General features: G+C 45.4%; 1 protein-coding gene across 4 annotated transcripts; it reads left to right on the top strand.

Annotated features, from left to right (window-relative positions):
• Positions 1-397: 397 nt before the first annotated feature.
• Positions 398-19180, top strand: LOC119148125 (cystine/glutamate transporter-like). 4 transcript variants are annotated; one of them, XM_037387808.1, is made up of 14 exons: positions 398-665; positions 1352-1456; positions 3427-3693; positions 6444-6570; positions 7312-7427; positions 8090-8232; positions 10674-10773; positions 10863-10907; positions 11087-11210; positions 11525-11628; positions 13438-13534; positions 14352-14501; positions 16988-17162; positions 18078-19180. In XM_037387808.1, exons 3-14 carry the CDS (start codon positions 3467-3469, stop codon positions 18140-18142), a joined length of 1473 nt encoding a protein of 490 aa, XP_037243705.1. In that variant the 5' UTR covers positions 398-665; positions 1352-1456; positions 3427-3466; the 3' UTR covers positions 18143-19180. The 4 variants fall into 4 exon arrangements, with proteins under 4 accessions (XP_037243705.1, XP_037243704.1, XP_037243707.1 ...); XM_037387809.1 differs by having other exon boundaries at positions 400-665; positions 8107-8232; XM_037387807.1 differs by having other exon boundaries at positions 1352-3693.

Genomic DNA, 19180 nt, shown 5'->3' with positions numbered 1-19180 from the left:
CTCCTAGATTTTCTGATCGAGTTCCCAGAACAGACCACCAGTGGTCTCATTAAAGCTTATTTACGCTACTTTCATGCATGAATAAAAAAGCTCCCATTCACTGCTGATTTTATTTAGCTAGATCCTGTTGCTTGTGGTGGACATTGGAGTGACATTTTTGGCACATGGCACAAAAAAAAAAAAGAAAAAAAAAGTTGGACTGCAGAAAATGCCTTCATTTTTTGCAGTATGAAAAGGAAAGGGTTAACCTGTTTTTGGCTGTATGGTATTGATTGAGGCCCCTGCAAAGAAAATACGGCTGTAAATAGTTAGTATTCCCTAGTAGCTGGGGTTTGTTTGGAGGTAAGTCATTGAACTGGGACGCTGGAGGTATGATCTGCTTCCCAGAGATGCCACCCACTTCCTGTGGGACAGGAGGAAGGTCACTAGTTGCTCTGGGTCTCAGCACCCCAGCTGAGAACGATGCTTTCTCCCTCCTCTGCTTTTTTGAACTCGCTTGTTTATATTGCTAGCTTTTCAGCAGAGTAACATCTACCCTGGCTGTGCGCTGATCACGATGGGTCCTGCTCTCAGCTGGGGCCTCTAGACACCACTACGAATAACAAATATGATTTTCCCTTTATGCTTGTCTCCTTCATCTCCATCCATGCTGCAGTGCCTGTGAGGTAAGATTAACAGCTAAAAATAATAATAAAAAAAAATCAGTAAAGATGAAGAACAAGGGAGTAAAGAACCATCAGGTGTGAAAAGTTGTGAAATGGGTTTTGTTTTTCTCCAGCCCTGCTAGCTGATGATCTCATGCAAAGGTACCGCGTTTTGAAACGAGAAGGATTTGACCCTGTCCTTTAAGTCAAAAAGGGTGAACAAAACACAGCTTTGTGCATTTCCTTTGTGCTAAGCACATTGTGAATATTCTTAAGCATTGCCACAAGGATTAACATCTCTGCATTTTAATGTGCCTGGTGCTGGAATGTAGCTGGAAAGCAGAGCAGGCAGGAGTGGTCTCTCCAGGCGGTGGGCTCTGCTAGGTGTCTCTTTGAAGTGCTATTCATTTGCTTTCTGTTACTCTTTCAATTTTTCTTCTTGCCCCCCTTCTCCCCCGCCGACCCTTTTTCCCCCTGTTCCTTCAACAGCTTCTGGAACAAATCCTGATAGATTTCTTGTTTCTGTAATGTACTGGACTGTTTTATCTCCAAATACTTTTGCATGGCAGTAATATATAAAAAAAACCAAAAAAACATGTGGACAGAAGTATGGAGTTTGTTATTTACTTTGGATCATTAACCTGGTCTGTAAATTTGATTTGATCTCTCCTTTTTTTGTTCCTCCCCTCCTCTTTGTGTAATTTCAGAGCCCGCAAAGAGACGCTGTCTTTTGCTGCTTCGGGATCCCAGCAAGACATGGGAGTCTGATGGATTATAAATGCACCTGCTTTGTTTAAAACCCAGCCAAACAGATAAGTGCCCTTTTAATTATCTCACAACGGCATTTTAGACATAGCTAGGCACAGCATCTCTCTCGGGTTTCAATTCGGTGAGCCCTCTGTGTTTTACCATTGCAAATGAATGCTCTGCAGTTCTCCTTTTAGCTGAGAAATACCAGATGATATTGGTATTTCACGTGAGCCATTAATTAGCGTCTGAGGGAACTGCAGCTGGTGGCTTGGGAAGCTCCCCGGGCTCTTTTCCTATCCCTCTGGAGCTGCTGTCTCCAGCAGCCTTGTGAGGTTTTGGGACTCTGAGGAGCAGCTCTGCGGGACCAGACAAGACCCATCTGAGCCTTAAGGAGTCCTCTGGGACTCATTAGAGGTTTAATAACTAAACTTGGCTGGTTTGATTGAGAAGATGCTTGTGCAGGCTTGGCGCTATCTCAGAGAAACCATCTAACGCTGCTGGCAGGAGAGAGGGCTTTCTGCATGTGCTATTCATGTGTGTGTGGAGAAAGCGATAGCCCCCGCTTCTTCCTGCCAGTTTCCAGGTGGGAAAATAGCTGGATATGGGGGACAGAAGCCCTTAGTTATACAGGGTTTATACAGGGCGTATAAAGTATTGTGGGTGAGTGGTAACAAGAGTTGTCCCCTCAAAGTTATGGAGGCATTTATATCTATGGATGGAAAATACAGACTATCAAGAAAATAATTTCTGGCTGTGTAGATCAGTTTCTATAGGTGACCACTGTCTGCTGTTGGACACACCACTGCAGTCATTAATTTAAGGAATCCATAAAATGTGGTCTCACACACAGTGTAACTTTGCAGTAGTATACAGCCATGGGGTTGCGGCAAATATTCACTATACCTGCAATTTACTGGGTCAGAATAACGGAAAAAACACTAAAGCTGAGCATGTGAGTGTTGGAGGGGATGTGTGGCAGGAAGGGGGACAGGAGCAGAATTATCTGCTCCAGACCTGTCTTGTCTGCTCCACCAGCGTTAATTAGCAGTGTAAAATGTCTACCTTGCTCTTATGAAAACTTCAAACAAGTTTGCTACAGCAAATTAGACTGTAGTAACTGATGTGAATTCAACTTACCTACTTCAGCAAAAGGTGAGTTTCTTGGTGAAGGTGCCAGCCCAGGACTGACAGAGAGCCTGAGGAGGCAAGGTAGTGAAGTAGGTTACTGTGGTGTGAGACCTGGATCTCGATCAACTCATGTGATCCCTAGAGTGTCTGAAGTTCCCTCTTTTCTAGGAAAAACTTCACTTCTGCTGTTATTACCAAGCAAATTTTTTTATTAATAGAAGGAATAACATGTCTGATATTAATGAATATGCTCTGTCTTACAATTGTAAGGAGTATTTATTCCTGGCTTTTCAGTACTCTGATAGCAAAAAGGCTTGACAGTGTATCAAGAAACACTGATTAAATGAAGCCCTAGCGAGAAAACCGGGCTTTGTTCATTTAGCAAGGATGGATAGGAAGTTCGAAAAGCTTGTATTAAGTTTAAAAAGCTTATATATTCTGTGTACCCTAACAGAGCTCTTTGCTCCTCAAAAAAAAAAAAAAAAAAAAAAAAAAAATTAACCTCAGAGAGCCTCAAGGTCTTGATTATTAGGTTTGCAACTTGAAATCTGCTTTCTGCCAGTGTGCTGATACCAGTGTTCCCCCAAATTAGGTCCCATTACATTAACCCTAACCTGGCCAGTTCCAGTCTTGGCATCAAAATTGCATTTGGAAATCATACCTTGAAGTGTGGCACACAACTTGTAATGCTCTGTGCTCCTTGGCAGAAGAGGCAGAACGCAGTCAGGGCCCCCCTCAGGAGCTGTACCGATGTGAGAGGTGATACTGTGCTATGTGCACCTGTGCTTTGGGTGGTGCATCCAGCAGCTGAGCAAAACAGATTCAAGAGATCTTGACAGGTTTCTGTGAAAAATCTTGTCCAGAAAAGACGACCCCCGAATCCCTAACTTTTTCCTCATCTTACAGGTGAGCCTTGAGAACACGTGGGAGACCATAGCTCCTGAATGCATGACCTTCCTTTGGGATTAGAAGGAAGCCATGGGGAAAGACAAGAAAGAGGAGGCTGTCTTTCTGAGGAAAAAGATAACTTTGCTGCGGGCTTTCTCGCTCCTCATTGGCAGCATGGTTGGCAGTGGCATCTTCATCTCCCCAAAGGGAGTACTGCAAAACTCCGGCAGCGTGGGTTTCTCCCTGGTTGTCTGGTTTGCCTGTGGGCTCCTCTCAATGTTTGGTGAGTGACGAGCTTTGTCAGCCTTTGCTTAAGCACCTGAGAGGTGGGGACAACCAGCATATTTTTACGTACAAAAAACTGGGAGAAGAATAAACTGAAAATTCCCTGTTCCCACTGCAACAGAAATAAAGGTTTAACAAGCCCTGGAAGGGGTCACTATGGGTCCTTGGGGCAAGTGATTCCTCCGGGGTGATTGAGAGAATCCCAGCACTTATGGTCTGTGAATATGAAATCCTGTGCAAGTCCAGGGCAGAGGGGTGACAATGGCTGCAGATGGAGATAGCATGGTCTCTGCCAGGAAAGCTGGGGGAATATGAGGGGACTCCTTCTATAAGGTGGAAGGGAGATGTAGGCATCTAAAAGGCACTTGAGTCTGAGGGCTGTGCAGTGCTTTTCACAGACACTGTGAAATGGGCAAGAAGTGACAGTCTTAATATGCCTTAAGGGATCCCCTTTCTGTCACTCAGAATAAAGAAACACTGGAGCAGATTGCCTGGGGAGCTGCAGAGTGCCCACCAGCCTGGGATGGGTGTCTGGGTGTCTGTCAGAAATGGTTCGGATGTGTCTGGTGCTGCCTTGGGGCAGGAGATGGGGCTGGTGGGTTCAGCCCTGCTTTCTGTGCATTGCCCTTGGCTTGGTTTCTGGCATTTAGTATCAGTCTTCTCTCACAAAGAGCTGACTTTTTTTGATGACTGTTTCATTCTAGGTCTTCCGAAATAATGTAGCTTTTAAAGTAACAATGGATAAAATGTATGGCTTTTAATTTCCTTCGTTAACTGTATAAAATCACCATCTCATAAAAGCTTTAAAGGTGCTGTCAGGAGAACTGCAAGATCTCTCAGCTCTCAGGAGAAACCTGATGTTTATTTCAGTGGGAGACTTTAACATTCTTCTTCTGTCATAATTAAGGAGAAAAAAACCAAGGAAGCAGAAACCCTCCATATGGAGAAAAACACTTTGGCACTGTGACGTGCATGCAAGTTTAGAAATCAGGACATTAAATTGTTAATAAGGCAACAAGCATGGTTATTGCTCTTAGCGTATGTGTACTGATGTTTCACGTTGCAGCCTATGTGTGATTGTTTGGCGAATGATATACTTTTGCTTAAAGAAAATATTAAAATATAAAGTGAACACAGTGTTTCTTTTAACTGAGCAGAGCAATAAATGATAATGTGTGTGCTGATCACATAGCCCAAGCTCTGCACTTCGAAAAGTTTGTCTCTCCATTGCATCCTTTGATAGATTCTGCTGGAAGAGCCTTGGGAGCCTCTTTATCTAGTTACTGTATTTTGTAGCCAAATTTCTTGGTTGTTCTTCCCTTTTATCAGCTTGATGACCTCCCCTGATCATTTTCCTGACACTTTTTTTGCAGTACGTTGGAAAGGCCTGCTTTCTTTTATGCTCTTTTTTTCTTTCAAGTAAGGCATTTATACAAGTCCCATAGCATGAGTTCAGCAAAGCACTTAAACACATGCTTGAAGCATGTAAAGGGACCCACCGGAATAAATGAGATGAGGTGTCTGCCTATATTTAACACCTTGAACAGATATTCTGCACAAATTTGCTAACAGAGAGGCAGGAAAATTGAGGTCCTCCCCATCAGCGTGACCTGAGTATGGTACAATCACCATGTGCGGGGCTTGGAGCGGTGGCCGTAACAGCACTGCCTTCCTCTGTGCTCTTCCTCCACAGCTGCCTGAGCTGGGCAGATAAGTAGATAGCACAGCTAGAGATGGTCTTACCCAACAGGATCACATCCCAACAGCTCTCAGCCCCATTGCAAGGATATTTGTGCTCAAAGAAGTGAAATGTTTTATGATTTCTTTTGGTGAACAAAGGATGTTTAACCCAGCAGGTGAATCCAGTTTAGGCAGGGCTTAAGAGTCATACTTAGACACATTCAGATGACTTGATAAAGTGCTCTATAGAGAAAACACAGATGCGATTTTTTTTTTTTTTGTTCCTATCCATTTGCCTGAGAGTTTTAAGCTGCCTTCTCTGTCATGCTTATCTTGGTGTTTCTTGTTGTGCCCCAGCACAGGGGCAGGGAGGCACAGAGGTGCTTGTCAAGGCAGGAGAAGGCTGTCCCCAGCTCTGTTGGTGCACTTGCATGTGAACATGTGAGAAGAGACTGACTGAGACTGTCATGTGGATGCTTCCCTTGCTCTGCACCATTGGGGCCATATTTTCCCCCAGTGGCAGGTCTTCCCTCTCTGAGGAGGTGTCCTTCCAGGTCCTCTGCCTGGTGTCTTTGAATGAAGGAAGGGATTTATATGAAGATGCAAGATAAGGACACAGGAATATGTGGTCTGTGATCAGAAATGTGATTGGAATTATCAGTTCAGCCATAGCCTGTTGGCTGAGCTGCTGTAACGGCCTTCTAGGCACCATTTCAGTGGCCTAACTGTGAGGAGAAGCGAGAACCCGAACCTTCAGGACATTTTTCAAAGGAAACCTCTTGTAGCTTAGTGCAATGTTTCTGTCACACACTTTTCCACATAACTTCTGTGGAAAAGCTGTATCATTAACCAAGAAATAGAGAATTTCTTTCCTTCTGACAAAGTCAATTACTTCAAAACATATTTCAAAAAACTTCAAAAACCACAAAAATTAGAACGATAATTCTCGTTTTTTTTCTCTAATTCACTACTTACTTTAAACAGATTTATTCAGTCCCCGGAAAGACACAAAGAAAAGAAAATCCATGGGATGATTTACTCAGTGCATTTCTACCTGAACTTTTCCAGGTGCCTTGAGTTATGCAGAGCTTGGAACAAGAATCACCAAGTCTGGAGGACATTATATCTACATTTTGGAGACACTAGGGCCTCTGCCAAGTTTCTTATTCCTGTGGGCAGAGTTTTTTGCTATCAGGTAAGAGATTTTGTTTGTTTGCCTTTTGCTGGATGCTGTAACAATTTAAAAACCCAAAAGTTATGGTGCCAGTCTAGGCAGTTTGAAAAGGAAAGAGTAGAAAAAATCTGAACAACTTTTAAAGATTTTTGCTGACAAAAGGAAGAAGGCATAATGGGTAAATGGTTACACATGTTCAATGTGATCTGTACTTGAAGAATATCTCTCTTCTCCCCTGGCAGCTGGTATCTTCCAAGAGCCATGGTATTTTTCAGAGACTGACAATAGATGTCAAATTTATTTCAGATCTATTTTCATTTTGAAACTTTCTCAGATTCTCTGGTGGAGGCAATTTTCTGGCTTAGCCCTAAGTTAAAAAACACTTTAGAAAATTGTAAATTACTACTTTTTTAACTTTTAAAAGAAAGTCCTTACCTCTCAATAACCTGTGTCCTTCATGTAAGCTGAGATGAAGCAGGATATATGAACCCCACTACATGGCTCCATACAATTAATCTAAACTTTTACATTCAAGTTGGGAATTAATATTTTTGTGCATATGATTTTTAACCCATTTACTGAGAAAAGCCTATGAAAAAGACTCTATGGGAATTCACCATCTGCATGGGAGAGAAGGATTAAGCTGAGTGGGGAATCTTCACCCCCCACCCCCCCCACCCCTCCCGAGCTTTGTGCATTTTTACATCATGTCATTTTTTGGCCATCCACAGACCACAGTTTGTGCTTGATTCCCACCCCCAGGCCTGCCAACAGTGCTGTGGTTTCTTTGGCGTTTGGACGCTACATGCTGGAGCCATTTTTTGCCCCCTGTGCAGCCCCTGTCCCTGCTGTGAAGCTTGTATCTCTCCTGGGGTACTGTAAGTACTAACTTCTATGGGATGCTGATCTTGAAGCTTCTCTGCCCCAGACTAGGGGCACTTACAGAGTGTTATCTTCTGGGATCACTGTGGGATCAGGACCCCATCTTCCTTTGGCCACCCAAAACTTTCTGATCCAAGGTCCTGGTTTGGGGCCACTATGACCTCCAAGAAGAGGAATGGGCCTCCCTGTTGAGCAGCTGGAGCCCTAGGTCTAGGAGATTGTGCCAAGTGCAAGAGTAGGAACTCTTCTTGTATAATTATGTAAATGCCAACCTGGGTTGAGGGTATAAGGCTCAAGGCTTTGGGTTGCTCACCTGGTGCATCCAGCCTGTGAGGCTGTCCTGCCTGTTCTAGGTGGGTGTGTGTGGGCATAGGGACCACTGTGAAGGAGGTTGCTGAGACGTCCCTGCAAACTCACACCTTCCCCTCAGGCGGGTGTGAATCACCCAACAGGAACCAGGGTCCTGGTCCCTGTCAGAAGCATAACTCAGCTCCCCTTCCAATGCTGTACGTGGGGCTACACCTGTAATATTTTCTGACATCTCTCGTGCTGAGCATCCTCTCTGTAAAGATGCAGCCTTCTCCCTGGCATCCCTAGAGCAGAGACTGCTGCTATATTTTTTCCTATATGCATCGAGCATGGGCTACAGCTGTAGCAGTGTGGTCTCCCCTCCAGACATGGTCCTCACCCTCAATTCCTGGAGTGTCACCTGGAGTGCTCGGCTGCAGACGGCTCTCTCCATCATCAAACTCCTAGCTCTTGCACTCATCATCGTGCCAGGGATGATGCTGCTGGCCCAGGGTAGGTGTGCTGCTGCGTGGCTGAGGGAGGGTGCTCGGCATTCCTGTCTGTCATGGCTTTTATTGGACGCTAGTGACAGGAGTGGCACTCCTTTAGCTAGCGGGAGCTTTCCCTGCCTGTGCCCTGGATGTGTATTAGCTGGGAGCTGAGACCAGGGTAGTTGGCACTAAGTGGCATCATTGCACCAGGTCAATGCACCTGGCTCAGCTGTGCTTTCTCCAAAACTGAGCAAGCCTCAGTACCTGAGGCTGTGTGAGCCTGCTCAGGGTCGTACAGGCACCTTCCTCTACAGACTGTCTTTCTTTGGTGTCAGACTTGCCTGTTTTCAGCGTGGCTCAAAATCTTTCAAATGCAGCAAAAATTTGATGTACATCAGAGATGTGTGACAGCATCCCGTGGTGACCCGAGCCAGTCACAGCTGCGTAATGAGTTACTGGCCCTCAGCTGAGCCCTGGTAACTGCATCTCTAACCTTTTTGTGGCTTAAGCTAAAGTTTTTTACCTCCTAATTGAGACAAGCAGTAACTTAGTAAACTTAAAATGGACTCGCACAGGATTGCACTCACATCTGGAGTGGGCAAAAAAACCCCTACCAGTCGTATCTTCTGGGAATGATGCAAGAGTACTGGCTTTCATCCAAGCCTCAGTTTATAGAAAAGCCCAAGGCATTCCCACACAAGGGATGAAGCCTGCTCCCTCTCCAAGCTATTACCTTCCTCTGCAGAGAAAACAGCACAGGCAGTAGGCTCCACATTCATGTTTCTTTCTGATGTCTGGAGCCGACTCCTTTGAACATGCAAAGATCCCCTCGGGCTGGTAGCACTTCTGAACCGAAGGACTGCCCTGCAGCTAGAAATCCTGAGCCATTATTGTTAGGAATGCCTTCAAATGACAGGCTGGAGCCCTGGCACTCGTCCTCCAGTGAGGAGGATAAGTGCCGGTGACATCTGGAGGGAGAATTCACCGAGAGACCTCAATATGACAGGTTGTATTTAACGTGACTCATGGGGGACTGTAAATCAGTCATTAATGTATTGCAGACAATAAATCCTTTTTATGCACCATCACTTACCAGCAATCATTTTAGAACATAAAAAGACTACTCTGATAGGCCTGCTCCCATATTTTGGTTTAGTTTTCTTCAAATCTGTTTTCTTTTTCATGTGTTTTTGGGCTTAAGAATCAGTTTTGTGCTTTTAAATCAGTTTGTCTGGTTCCCCTGCCTTATTCTACTTGTTTTGGTTACACTCTTGTCTTTTCCTCTGTCATTGCCTTCCCTTTGGCTCAGGTTTGTTTTAGAGACTTGCTGGGCCAGTGTTTCAAACTCAGATGCCCAAATTTCGTCACAGAGCTCCTGGCAGAGCCACCTCCACAGAAGTGGCCTGACTTTGCCCATGTGCTCCATGCCATTTCGTGCCTTTCCTGCAAGCTCTACACCTTTTACTCTTAAAGAGACTTTGATATGAAGAACTGAATATGGATATGGAGTGAAACCTTGGGCTGACTGGATTTGAAAATGCTGGAAATACAGCTCCTTTTGACCGTGGTTTTTTTATTGGCTCCCCTTTGAATTAGAAGCTGTTAGGTGTTTCTCCCTTCTCTGGGTTTTTTTGGAGTTTGATAAAATACGGTTCATATCCAAAATCCTAACTTTGATTTTGTTGTTGTTGTTGTTTGTTTGCTGCTGTTGTTATTTCAAGCAGAGAACTTTTAGGAAAATGGGGAGAGTTGGTAAAACAGGATATCTATCTGAGCCACCTCTGCTTTTTTAATTTTATTTACTTTGCCCTCTGTGTCCTCAGTTCCTCATCCTGCAAGTGAGCCGCAGTGGCTGGCAGGGGCACTGGGCAGGGAGCATGCCCAGAGCAGGGTACCAGGCTGGCGGTCCCTGCTCCTCGCTCCTGCTCCCTCCTCTGCCCTGGTTCCCATGCTCCAGCCAGCATGGGGCTGGGGTCAGCGCTCCAGCAGTGGGATCGAGAGGGAGCACAGCGAGAGCCGATTTAGCTGCCTCGCTGGCTACACCACATCAAAGAGGAGTGTGCATCCTGCTGCTTAGGGGCCTGGAGGGGGGAAGAGGGGGATAAACCTGGTGGATTAATTTTGGGCCTAAAAAAGAACAGGACAACTTAGGTCCTCTCGTGTCCACAGTCTCCCGTTCCCACAGCAGGCTCTGTCTGAAACAGAACCAGCCGCCACTGCTGCCCTTCCTGAAATGTCTCCCATAGTTGGATGGGGGATGATTTGTTCTGTCACAGTTTGTGAAGTAAACACATCAGCACAGCACTGAAATTAAAGCAATGAAAAAAATCTGAATACATGGCTCCAAGGAAGTCAAAACACACTTCCTAGGTCTGGGCAAGAGGTACAAAGGGTGTTATCCTGCAGGAAGGAAGCCTGCCTGATGTTTCCCTGCTCCGTGTCTGTTGTTCATTTCTTCTGCAGGCCACACCGAAAACTTTCAGGATGCATTTGACAGACAGTCACTGGTTTTGGATAAGCTGCCCCTGGCTTTTTATGCAGGCATGTTCGCATATTCAGGCTGGTAGGTGTGACGGGAGGGCGCTTCATGGGCAGCAGACTGGTGTCTGAGACGTGGCTCAAACTTTTTCCCTGTCTTTTCCCATCGTGCAGGTTTCAGACCAGCTTTGTGCGTGAAGAGTTGGTCAGACCTGAACGGTAAGGCTGGGAAGGAGTTACCAGCCTCTGGGGTACGGCGGCTTTCCCAGACGCCGTATGGGAGGAAATAAGTTTGTGGGTTCACCTAACTAACACCAGCTGCAACCTGCAGCAATACTGTGCATAACAAGGGATAACAGCTTGTTCTTTGTGTGTCTCTTCCTTCCCCTTTCTTGTAGAAATATCCCCCTGGCTGTCATTGTGTCCGTGATCACAGTAATTGTGGGGTACATGCTCACCAACATCTCCTATTACACAGTCCTGGGAACTCAAGACGTTCTGGCTTCTCCTGCTGTGGCTGTGGTGAGTCGTCACCCCTGCTGTTATCTTTCTTCGGTGTGATCAGCTTGTGCTGAAGGGGTGGTCAAGGCAAGTGGTTCAGTGATGGTTTTCATATAAAATGCTTATTGCTTTGTCACTTCTCTGGATTACTGTGCAACAATAACTTCTTCTAGTCTTGCCTAAAACATAATGAAAAATAACCTGCAGATGAAAATGCAAGATTTATGAGTTATATTTTACTCTTTCTTTCAATGGAGGATGTTTTCATTCTTGTGAATCTGATGTTGTCTAGATGTCACCACATGCTCCTAAAGTCACACTTGTTCTTCCTCCAGAGCTTTGTGCAGCGAGCCTTCAAAAGCCTGATCTCTGTGGTCCCTGTTCTTGTTGCACTGTCCTGCTTTGGAACAATGAATGGAGGAATCTTCACATTTTCAAGGTCACATCCCTCAGAATCTGTTACTTTTGGCTTACTGAATCAGAGGGAAGCACCAGCAACCTGTGCAACTGCCCACCCATGCGATGGCATTTTAGCCACTCTTAGGCAAAAAGTAAGGCCTTTGATTCCCAGGATGTCAAGTGCAGGATGATCCCTGTTGGCCTTTCTATTTCTGGCCAGGTCCAGACTTTGGTGTCCGAGGCTGGTCACAAACAAAGACTTTTATCTTCTCCCCTAGCCCTTCAGTTTAAATCCCCAGTTTAAAGTGAAATGTCAATGTTTCTGGTGAACTAGAGGTTTTGTTGACATTGGCAGCTGCTCAGTGAGACCGAGTCTTCTTTCACTGGGTTCACCCAGCTGCTCTGCTGCAGGGCACAGGGTCCCTCTGTTGTGAAGATCTCTGGCCAAAGGCAAACTCTCCCTCGAGGACTTTGCTTTGAGGTCAGTGAAATGTTATTGGGGATGGGCTATTCCTAAAGCAATACTCGAGGCTCAACAAGTCTTGTTGTAGTAATAAGAAAAGCTTTGTTCCATGGAAAAATTATCTTGCCAGCTTCACTGGTTACTATGCTGCAAGTCCTTATGGGAGCTTTGAAACTGGAGAGGAGGGCAGAGCTCACAGAGAAGCATGTTGTGCTGGTCTTGAGGAGCTGAGCGGACTCTCTGGAGCTGGTTCTGTTTCACAGCTTTGATTGCAAAAGGAAAAATCAGTTGAAATGAAAGGGATGTTTCATAGCATGAAAGCTAATGAGTTATTTGATCTGCTACCCTGAATTCCTGTATTAAATATAGGTGTGGAGAATCCTCCCCGTTAGCTCCTGCAGATAGTGGTTTTCTTTGAGGATGGTAAGTCCCTGGACAGCACAGAGGTTCTGTGTGTCCCTATTGCTTTTCTCTCCCTCATCCTGGCACCATTAAGATAATCACTGCAGAAAGGCCATATAAACAGCGATGGGGCCTCCCTGGCTGCTGGCCAGCCACACCCCAGCAAAACCACAGAGACAGCAATAAAACCAGTTTTACACTCCTGCTCCAGCTGCTTTGGGCCCTGCTCCAGCTCAGCTGATGCTCTGGCACGGTTTGTTTGTGTGGATATTAAATTTGTGAAATTAGACGCAATGCCTTCTCCCCGATTGCCCTTTCATGAGTCAAAGGAGGGATGGAGGTAAGGAGCTCTCTGCTGTCATTCTGTAACTGGTCTTCTATGTAACTGGCCTCTTGGCAGTACACCAAACTATATTTCCCAACAGCTGGCCAGAAGTCTGAAAATCCAGTATTATCTGAGGAAATTGCACTTTATATATCTATATATTTATTACTATACGTATATGTGTGTGTATATATATATATGCATGCATCAAGACTGACAAGCCCCTTTCATAAACTCACCAGCCTCTCTTAAAGAATTAAAGTTTGTGAGCCCTCCACTTCCTACTGGAAAGATTAACTGCTTCTCTGATGGCCAGAAACTTCCTTACTTCTGTTTCCAGACTGAGCTCCTTCATGGTCACTCTGGACTTGCCCAAAGGTCTCTGCTAATGGGCCGCCCAAAGGGGATGCTGTCAGTGGTCCTTCTAGTGGGCTCTGCACTGTGTTGAAGCAACTGGTCCTGGGAAAGTTATGGGAATCCGACATTGGGTTTTTCTTCCAAATGCCCCAAAAGTGCGGCTAAAGGCAGAACTGTGGCCTTGAATAGCAGACTTGTGCTGGGTGGGGGCTGCCTTGTGGCCTCAGGTCAGTCCAGCAACTGGTCTAATTTCTAGTCTGGATGTGGGATGCTAATGCATAGGGCTCGCTGTCTTTTCCTAGGACTCTGTTTGTGGCTTCCAGGGAAGGACAGTGGCCTCCTCTCTTCTCCATGATCCACATTCGAAGGCACACGCCCCTTCCTGCTGTCATGTTAATGGTAAGGAGATCTGGCTGTGTGACATGCCCTGTTCTTGCAGTCTTGGCTTTCTTGCAAAGCCTGGGGATGCTGAGGAGTTTTAAAGGATGTTGAGACACTAAGTCAGCCTCTGAAAAATGAAGAAGGAGGAAGAGTGGAAAGGGCTGCAAAGTATTAAGTCCCCTTGTACCAGCAGTGGCATCCAAACCCACTACCTTATAGTCTTGGACACCTTTTTTAAAAGTACTGTCCCTCTCATCTGCCACATTTGCTGCTTGATATTGTCCTATGAAAACACCTCTGCCAGGCTTTGGCTATTTAGAAAACTGAAATTCCCAGGGATGGTGGAAATGCAGGGAATGACCATTTGCAGAGATGCTGTCAGTTTTGGTTTGGGTTTTTTTTTCCGGCAATGGTTCAGCTCCATCCTAACTGTGCTACAGTGCCTCACAGCTTGGCTGACCTGCTAAAAACTGAACAGGTATCTTTGTAGGTAGCCTTTGTACTGGCAGCACAGGCTTTTGGATCATGCATGTTTTAATTACCCTGCCTAGGACACAAAGCATCAAAGCTGCTGTTGATCTTAAAAGGATTGCTCCTTTCTGTGGCATGTCATAATAGTGCATTTAGGCTTTTTGTCTTCAGTCTGTGACACTTATTTTGTAAAGCATTCTCACCTCTGAAATGTTGGGGCTGTGAAGTAGCTGCCTGTGGTTGCAGGGGGGCTGGAGGAGGTGATCTGTAGTACCCTTTCTAGTCCGAGGACCGTAGTAAGGCTATGTATGTACAGTAGTAAGACTGTAATATAACAACTATATTTCATCTTCACAATGCTCAGTTCCCTTTGGTTACTGCCATGGTGTGTATCGGAGATATCTACCATCTAATGAACTTCTTCAGCTTTTCTCGATGGCTCTTCATAGGATTAGCTACCCTCGGGCTCATTGTCCATCGCCACCGTCATCCGGAGCTGCACAGCCCGTTCAAGGTAATGCATGGCATGTGTCTTAACAGCCAGGAATGCACAGGCTTGTCATTTCACAGTCTGATTTGCTAATAATTAGAGCATTATATGGCCATGGTTGCCTTTAGGCTCTAATGGGTCTTGATCCCTGTTGCTCAGTAAGGCATGTGGGGAGCTCCTGAAATTAGTTTATGTGCCCAAGTAGCCAAATGTGGTAAATCCTATAAAGTTGGTCCTATGTAGTGTCAGCAGTTGCATCTGTAAGATGACAGCCTGCTCCAGGGATCAAAGTTTCAGGCTGGAACTGGGAGATGTGCAGAAGGCAGTTCCCACACTCATCTCTCATGGGCTGCAAGGAGGGACTCTTGCCTGGATGTTATTTCAGGGGTAAGACGGTTTCAGCTCTAGCTGAAAAGCAAGAGGGTTGGTGTCACGCTTGGGGCAAAAGCGCATGGCCAGAGGGAACCTGGAAGCAAATCTGACTTAAAGGCAACCATCTGCTGGCACAAAAATATTATATAGTGTAAAGCAACTTGTGTGCGACTGTTGCTGCTGCAAGCCCTGAGGATGAGCACAGGGTGTGCATGCCTACTACAGAGTGTAAGCACCTTGTCCTCCCATGCCTTTCCCTAGTCTCCAGCTGGGCCCCTCTGGTGGCCCTTCTCAAGCTGCTGGGTGCTGGGATCCTCCTTGTGTCAGAGGGGGATGCTGGAATTGGTGCTGGAGCAGCTTTCTTGTGCTCAGGGCAACTTTCCCACTGCCAGATAATGCACAGGTGTTTGGCCGGGACGGCGTTTGAGGTGTGCATAGTGTGTTCCTGTCTCCAGTGGTGCCTGCATGGCACCTCCAGCCAGCTCCCGGAGAGGAGGGAGGTGAGGAGACCTCCGAGGCTACAGGCACTGGGCAGCTGATCAGCGAGAAGCTCAGGAGACAGAAAAGCTTCCCTCTAACTCCCAGGGCTCCTCCCTGAGCCGTGCAAGGGCTGATGTAAGGTCTGGGGTAATTTTTTTTTTTCTTGGTCTTTGCTGGTGACAGCATGTTTAGCAGAGACCTTGATGCTTCCCAGTTTGTTGGCTGGCTGACTTGTGTACTCACCCAGAACCAGATTTTAAATAAGTTTTCTCTTTTTCTTTTAAACCAAGCTTCCTAGGGGAAGTTTGTTAGTGGATGGCACTAGTGGTCTTTTCCGCTGCTGAGATTTTGCCCCATCTTGTTTTAGACAGATGTAGGTTTTTCACGGTTCCTAGGGGCAGATTAAGTGAGAGAGGGAAATGCTTGACTTTGGGTCAGTTTGGGTGATATTCCCCCCCCTCCTTCTTTTTTATAACCCGGTGAGAGGGGCAGCCCAGTTTCCTGGGGGGAAGGGCGGCGCGCAGGTGGCGCGGGCGTGTGCTGCACTCTAGCGGCCGGACCGAGGTCGTGCTCTGCCACCAGTTTACGAAGAATAAATCCTAAAATAACGTGATTGTGCGAGCACTTCTCTTTACCAATTTGAGTTCAAAATGGTGAGAAAACACCGGTAAAAGGAGGAAGCAGTCCTCTCGCGCACCTCTCGAGCAGATGTGCAGCGTGAGGGCGAGCACGTAAGAGAGGCTGGCAGGGGATGCTCAGGCTGGAAAGACAGCAAGAGCACGTAAGTTTGGTGGCTGGATGGCTGCCATCGCTAGAGCAACTGATCTCTTCCAGCTCGGCATGGTCAGCATCCAAAATAAGATCTCTATTACCGGAAAAGAGATTGTCACCCTAGATGAGACCAGCAGCTCCTTCATTCCATCAACCATGGCAAGGAGTATGTTGGCTGAGGTTGGATCCAAAGACTGAGGGAATGTTTCACGGTTTTATTATTTATTACAGTCTTCTGATTTACTCTCCAAATAACCCAGATTAACTGTCTCACCCAACCAGCTAATGCTGAAATGTTGACTGCTTCTTTGGTCTTTCATCAGGGTGTCATTGAAGCTCATGTTCTTGATGTAGGTGCAATAGACAGTCTGGTTTATCCTGTTTTGGCCACTGTAAGTCTCAGGCAAGCCGGAGGTGGGTCAAAATGAGTCACAAGTGTAATAACCAAAGAACAGTTCGATTCAAAGTGCTGCTTCTACTGTTGGCTGCAGATTTTCCACCAGCAGTCACCACAGGTGGCAATTAGGTATGTGTGCATGTGCATGCACAGCAGTGGCATATTCAGAGAGCAGTGGGGTGGGTATAGGTGCCTTCTCCCCCGGCCTGGCTTTCAGTTGCAAGTGAGGTATTCATTATGATGCACATGAATATGGAAAACATGCACCCCACAGGGCACACTGGGCTCCAAAGGTGGTATGAGTCAATTTTTTTTCTATGCATCCTACTTGTTCACAACTGATGGTAGTGAAAAAGTGTGTGGGACACCTATGTGATTTTTCTCATGTTCTTTAAGATGGAGAAGCAACTACAGCGTGTGCTGGGATGTATGTAGGCTGGTTTGCAACAGCCATCAGCTTTGCCTGAGTGTTCTGTGCTCTTTTCTCCAGGTTCCCCTGTTCGTTCCCATCTCTTTTACCATCATCTGCCTCTTCACAGTGGCAATGTCTTTCTACTCAGACCCTGTGAACATTAGTATCGGATGCACCGTGGTTTTAAGTGGCTTTCCAGTCTACTACCTCATAATCCATAGGCAAATGTCAAGTCGTTGCCGTAGCCCATTTTGTGAGTATGCATTTGAGTTTCAGTATTGTGGGTCTAAACTCGCTCAGGGGTGGGGATGTTGCATTGTTCCCAGGGCTCATCTCTAATGCAAATTACTCCATGACCAACAGACCTCATGAAACCTAATTCATGACCTGTGCAACCCCCTCACTGGCTTTCCCAAAACCGAGCCTCCGCAGCCGAAGAGAGGAGGGGTAGGCTGTGCTGCAGGTGGTTGGCAGCCAGGCACAGGCTGTGTCTACCTGGCTTGTGAATATACTGACAAGCCAGCTCGATGCTTTGTTTTAAAAAAGACAGGACTGAGGCCTACCAACAGAGGGAACAAAGAGGATTACTTTTGCACCCCAGCCCTGGTTTCTACTAAACTTTACCAGATCTTTGGGATCACTACCCCTCAGTCAAATTTGGCTGACACTGAGCAACAAGATCAAAAGCTAGGATGGAGAAACATACAGGCAGACACTGCAACCCTGCGCACAAAAACACTTGCTGAAAGGCAGGGGAGAGGTCTTGTAGAAGAAGATGGTGTTGCCTGAGGGCTCTGTGTTTGGTGAAGAGACCAGGATGGTTTTGGGCACAGATGTGGGCATATAAATGAAATACATCTCCACTGCGTGCATTGTCTAGCACAGATTTCCTTTGAATGTAGCCTTGGAGGCACAATTATTTACTTAGAAACAAGAGCCCAGTTTTTAGTTTAATGTATAACTTCAGTTATGAATCTTGTTTTCTTTTGTTGGGCTGAGGTATATCAGTAACCACTGAATAGAAGAAAACAAGCAAGAAAGGAAACAGATACAGTGATCTGCTAACATAAAGCTCTCCAGCCATCAGTGCTGATGCTCTGATTTTCAGTCATATCTCAAGATTTCCTCCACACTAAACTTTCTTCCTTCCCCCCCCCCCCCCTTTCAGATTACCTTACACACAAACTACAGTTACTGCTGGAAGTGGTCCAACAAGAAATCAAGACTTACTAAGAAAACCATCAGAACTCATAGGAGGAGATAAAATCTACTTCGTTTCTGATACCTTTGATCCTACCAAAAGCAGGACATGTTCTTATTCTTTTCATCCTGCAAATGAGGATAAGCCTGAGCCAAAACCTTGTTGCAAGTGTTCCTAAGCTTGCTGATTAGGATTAATGTGCCACATCTGTTTCAGCCTTTTTCTTTTTTCAGCAGACCAGTGTAGTTCTCTGAAATGAGCTTGCTTTGCCTGCAGTGTCTTCGAAGATTAGGATCTACCAAGATCCTAATTTTGCATCCTAGCTCAGTCCTCAGTAAAATAGTGTGTGTATATACACACGCACACAATTTTTACATTTCCTAACTTTGCAAATACGGGAAGGGATCATACTGCAGAACTTAGAGTCCGATACATGGAAGCCAAATGCAGATTTCGAACTGAAGTGTAGTAGCCACACTGGACAAGCATTATGAAGGGAAATGGGTGGTGACAGCAAATTAGAAGCAAAGTAGATGAATTGGAAAGGAGGAGGCAGAGGGATAAAATTTTATTCACTGAAAAATACAGATTCAGGTTAATGAGAAGATATTTGAATCCCCTTTTGAAAGTCAAATATTAACAAAGTAAGGTCAGGATGTTTTGATTTTGTATAAGCAGAATGAGTTTATTTTGCTTTGAAATAACGTTTCAATTTTGAATTTTATTTTTCTGAAATGACATTTCAAAGTGTACAAAGAGATTAAAAAAGCTTAATATCAAAAAGAATATGACAAAACAGATCCTAATCCCTCCCCCAACTCCCCAGCCCCGCTCCTTACCCAGTACTACCAGTAAATTTTAAGTAAAAGTAAACTTGAAAATTCAGATTTTGGCTCAACTCCCATGAAATACAACTTCTCCCTTAGTTAGACAAGACCACTGATGAGACTTGGGCAGAATCCTGATGAAGTGCATCTTTTGGTGCTGTAAGAAGATGTGAAAGACTTTGTCAGAGCTTTAACTTTAAAGGCTTGCTGAATCAATAAATAAATTTTCATTTGAACTATTGA

The sequence above is a fragment of the Falco rusticolus genome, chromosome 5 (assembly GCF_015220075.1).
Source record: "Falco rusticolus isolate bFalRus1 chromosome 5, bFalRus1.pri, whole genome shotgun sequence".
In the NCBI taxonomy this organism is placed as follows: Eukaryota; Metazoa; Chordata; class Aves; order Falconiformes; family Falconidae; genus Falco; species Falco rusticolus.
Note: the sequence above shows the minus strand (reverse complement) of the source record. Positions and strands in the feature narration are given on the sequence as shown.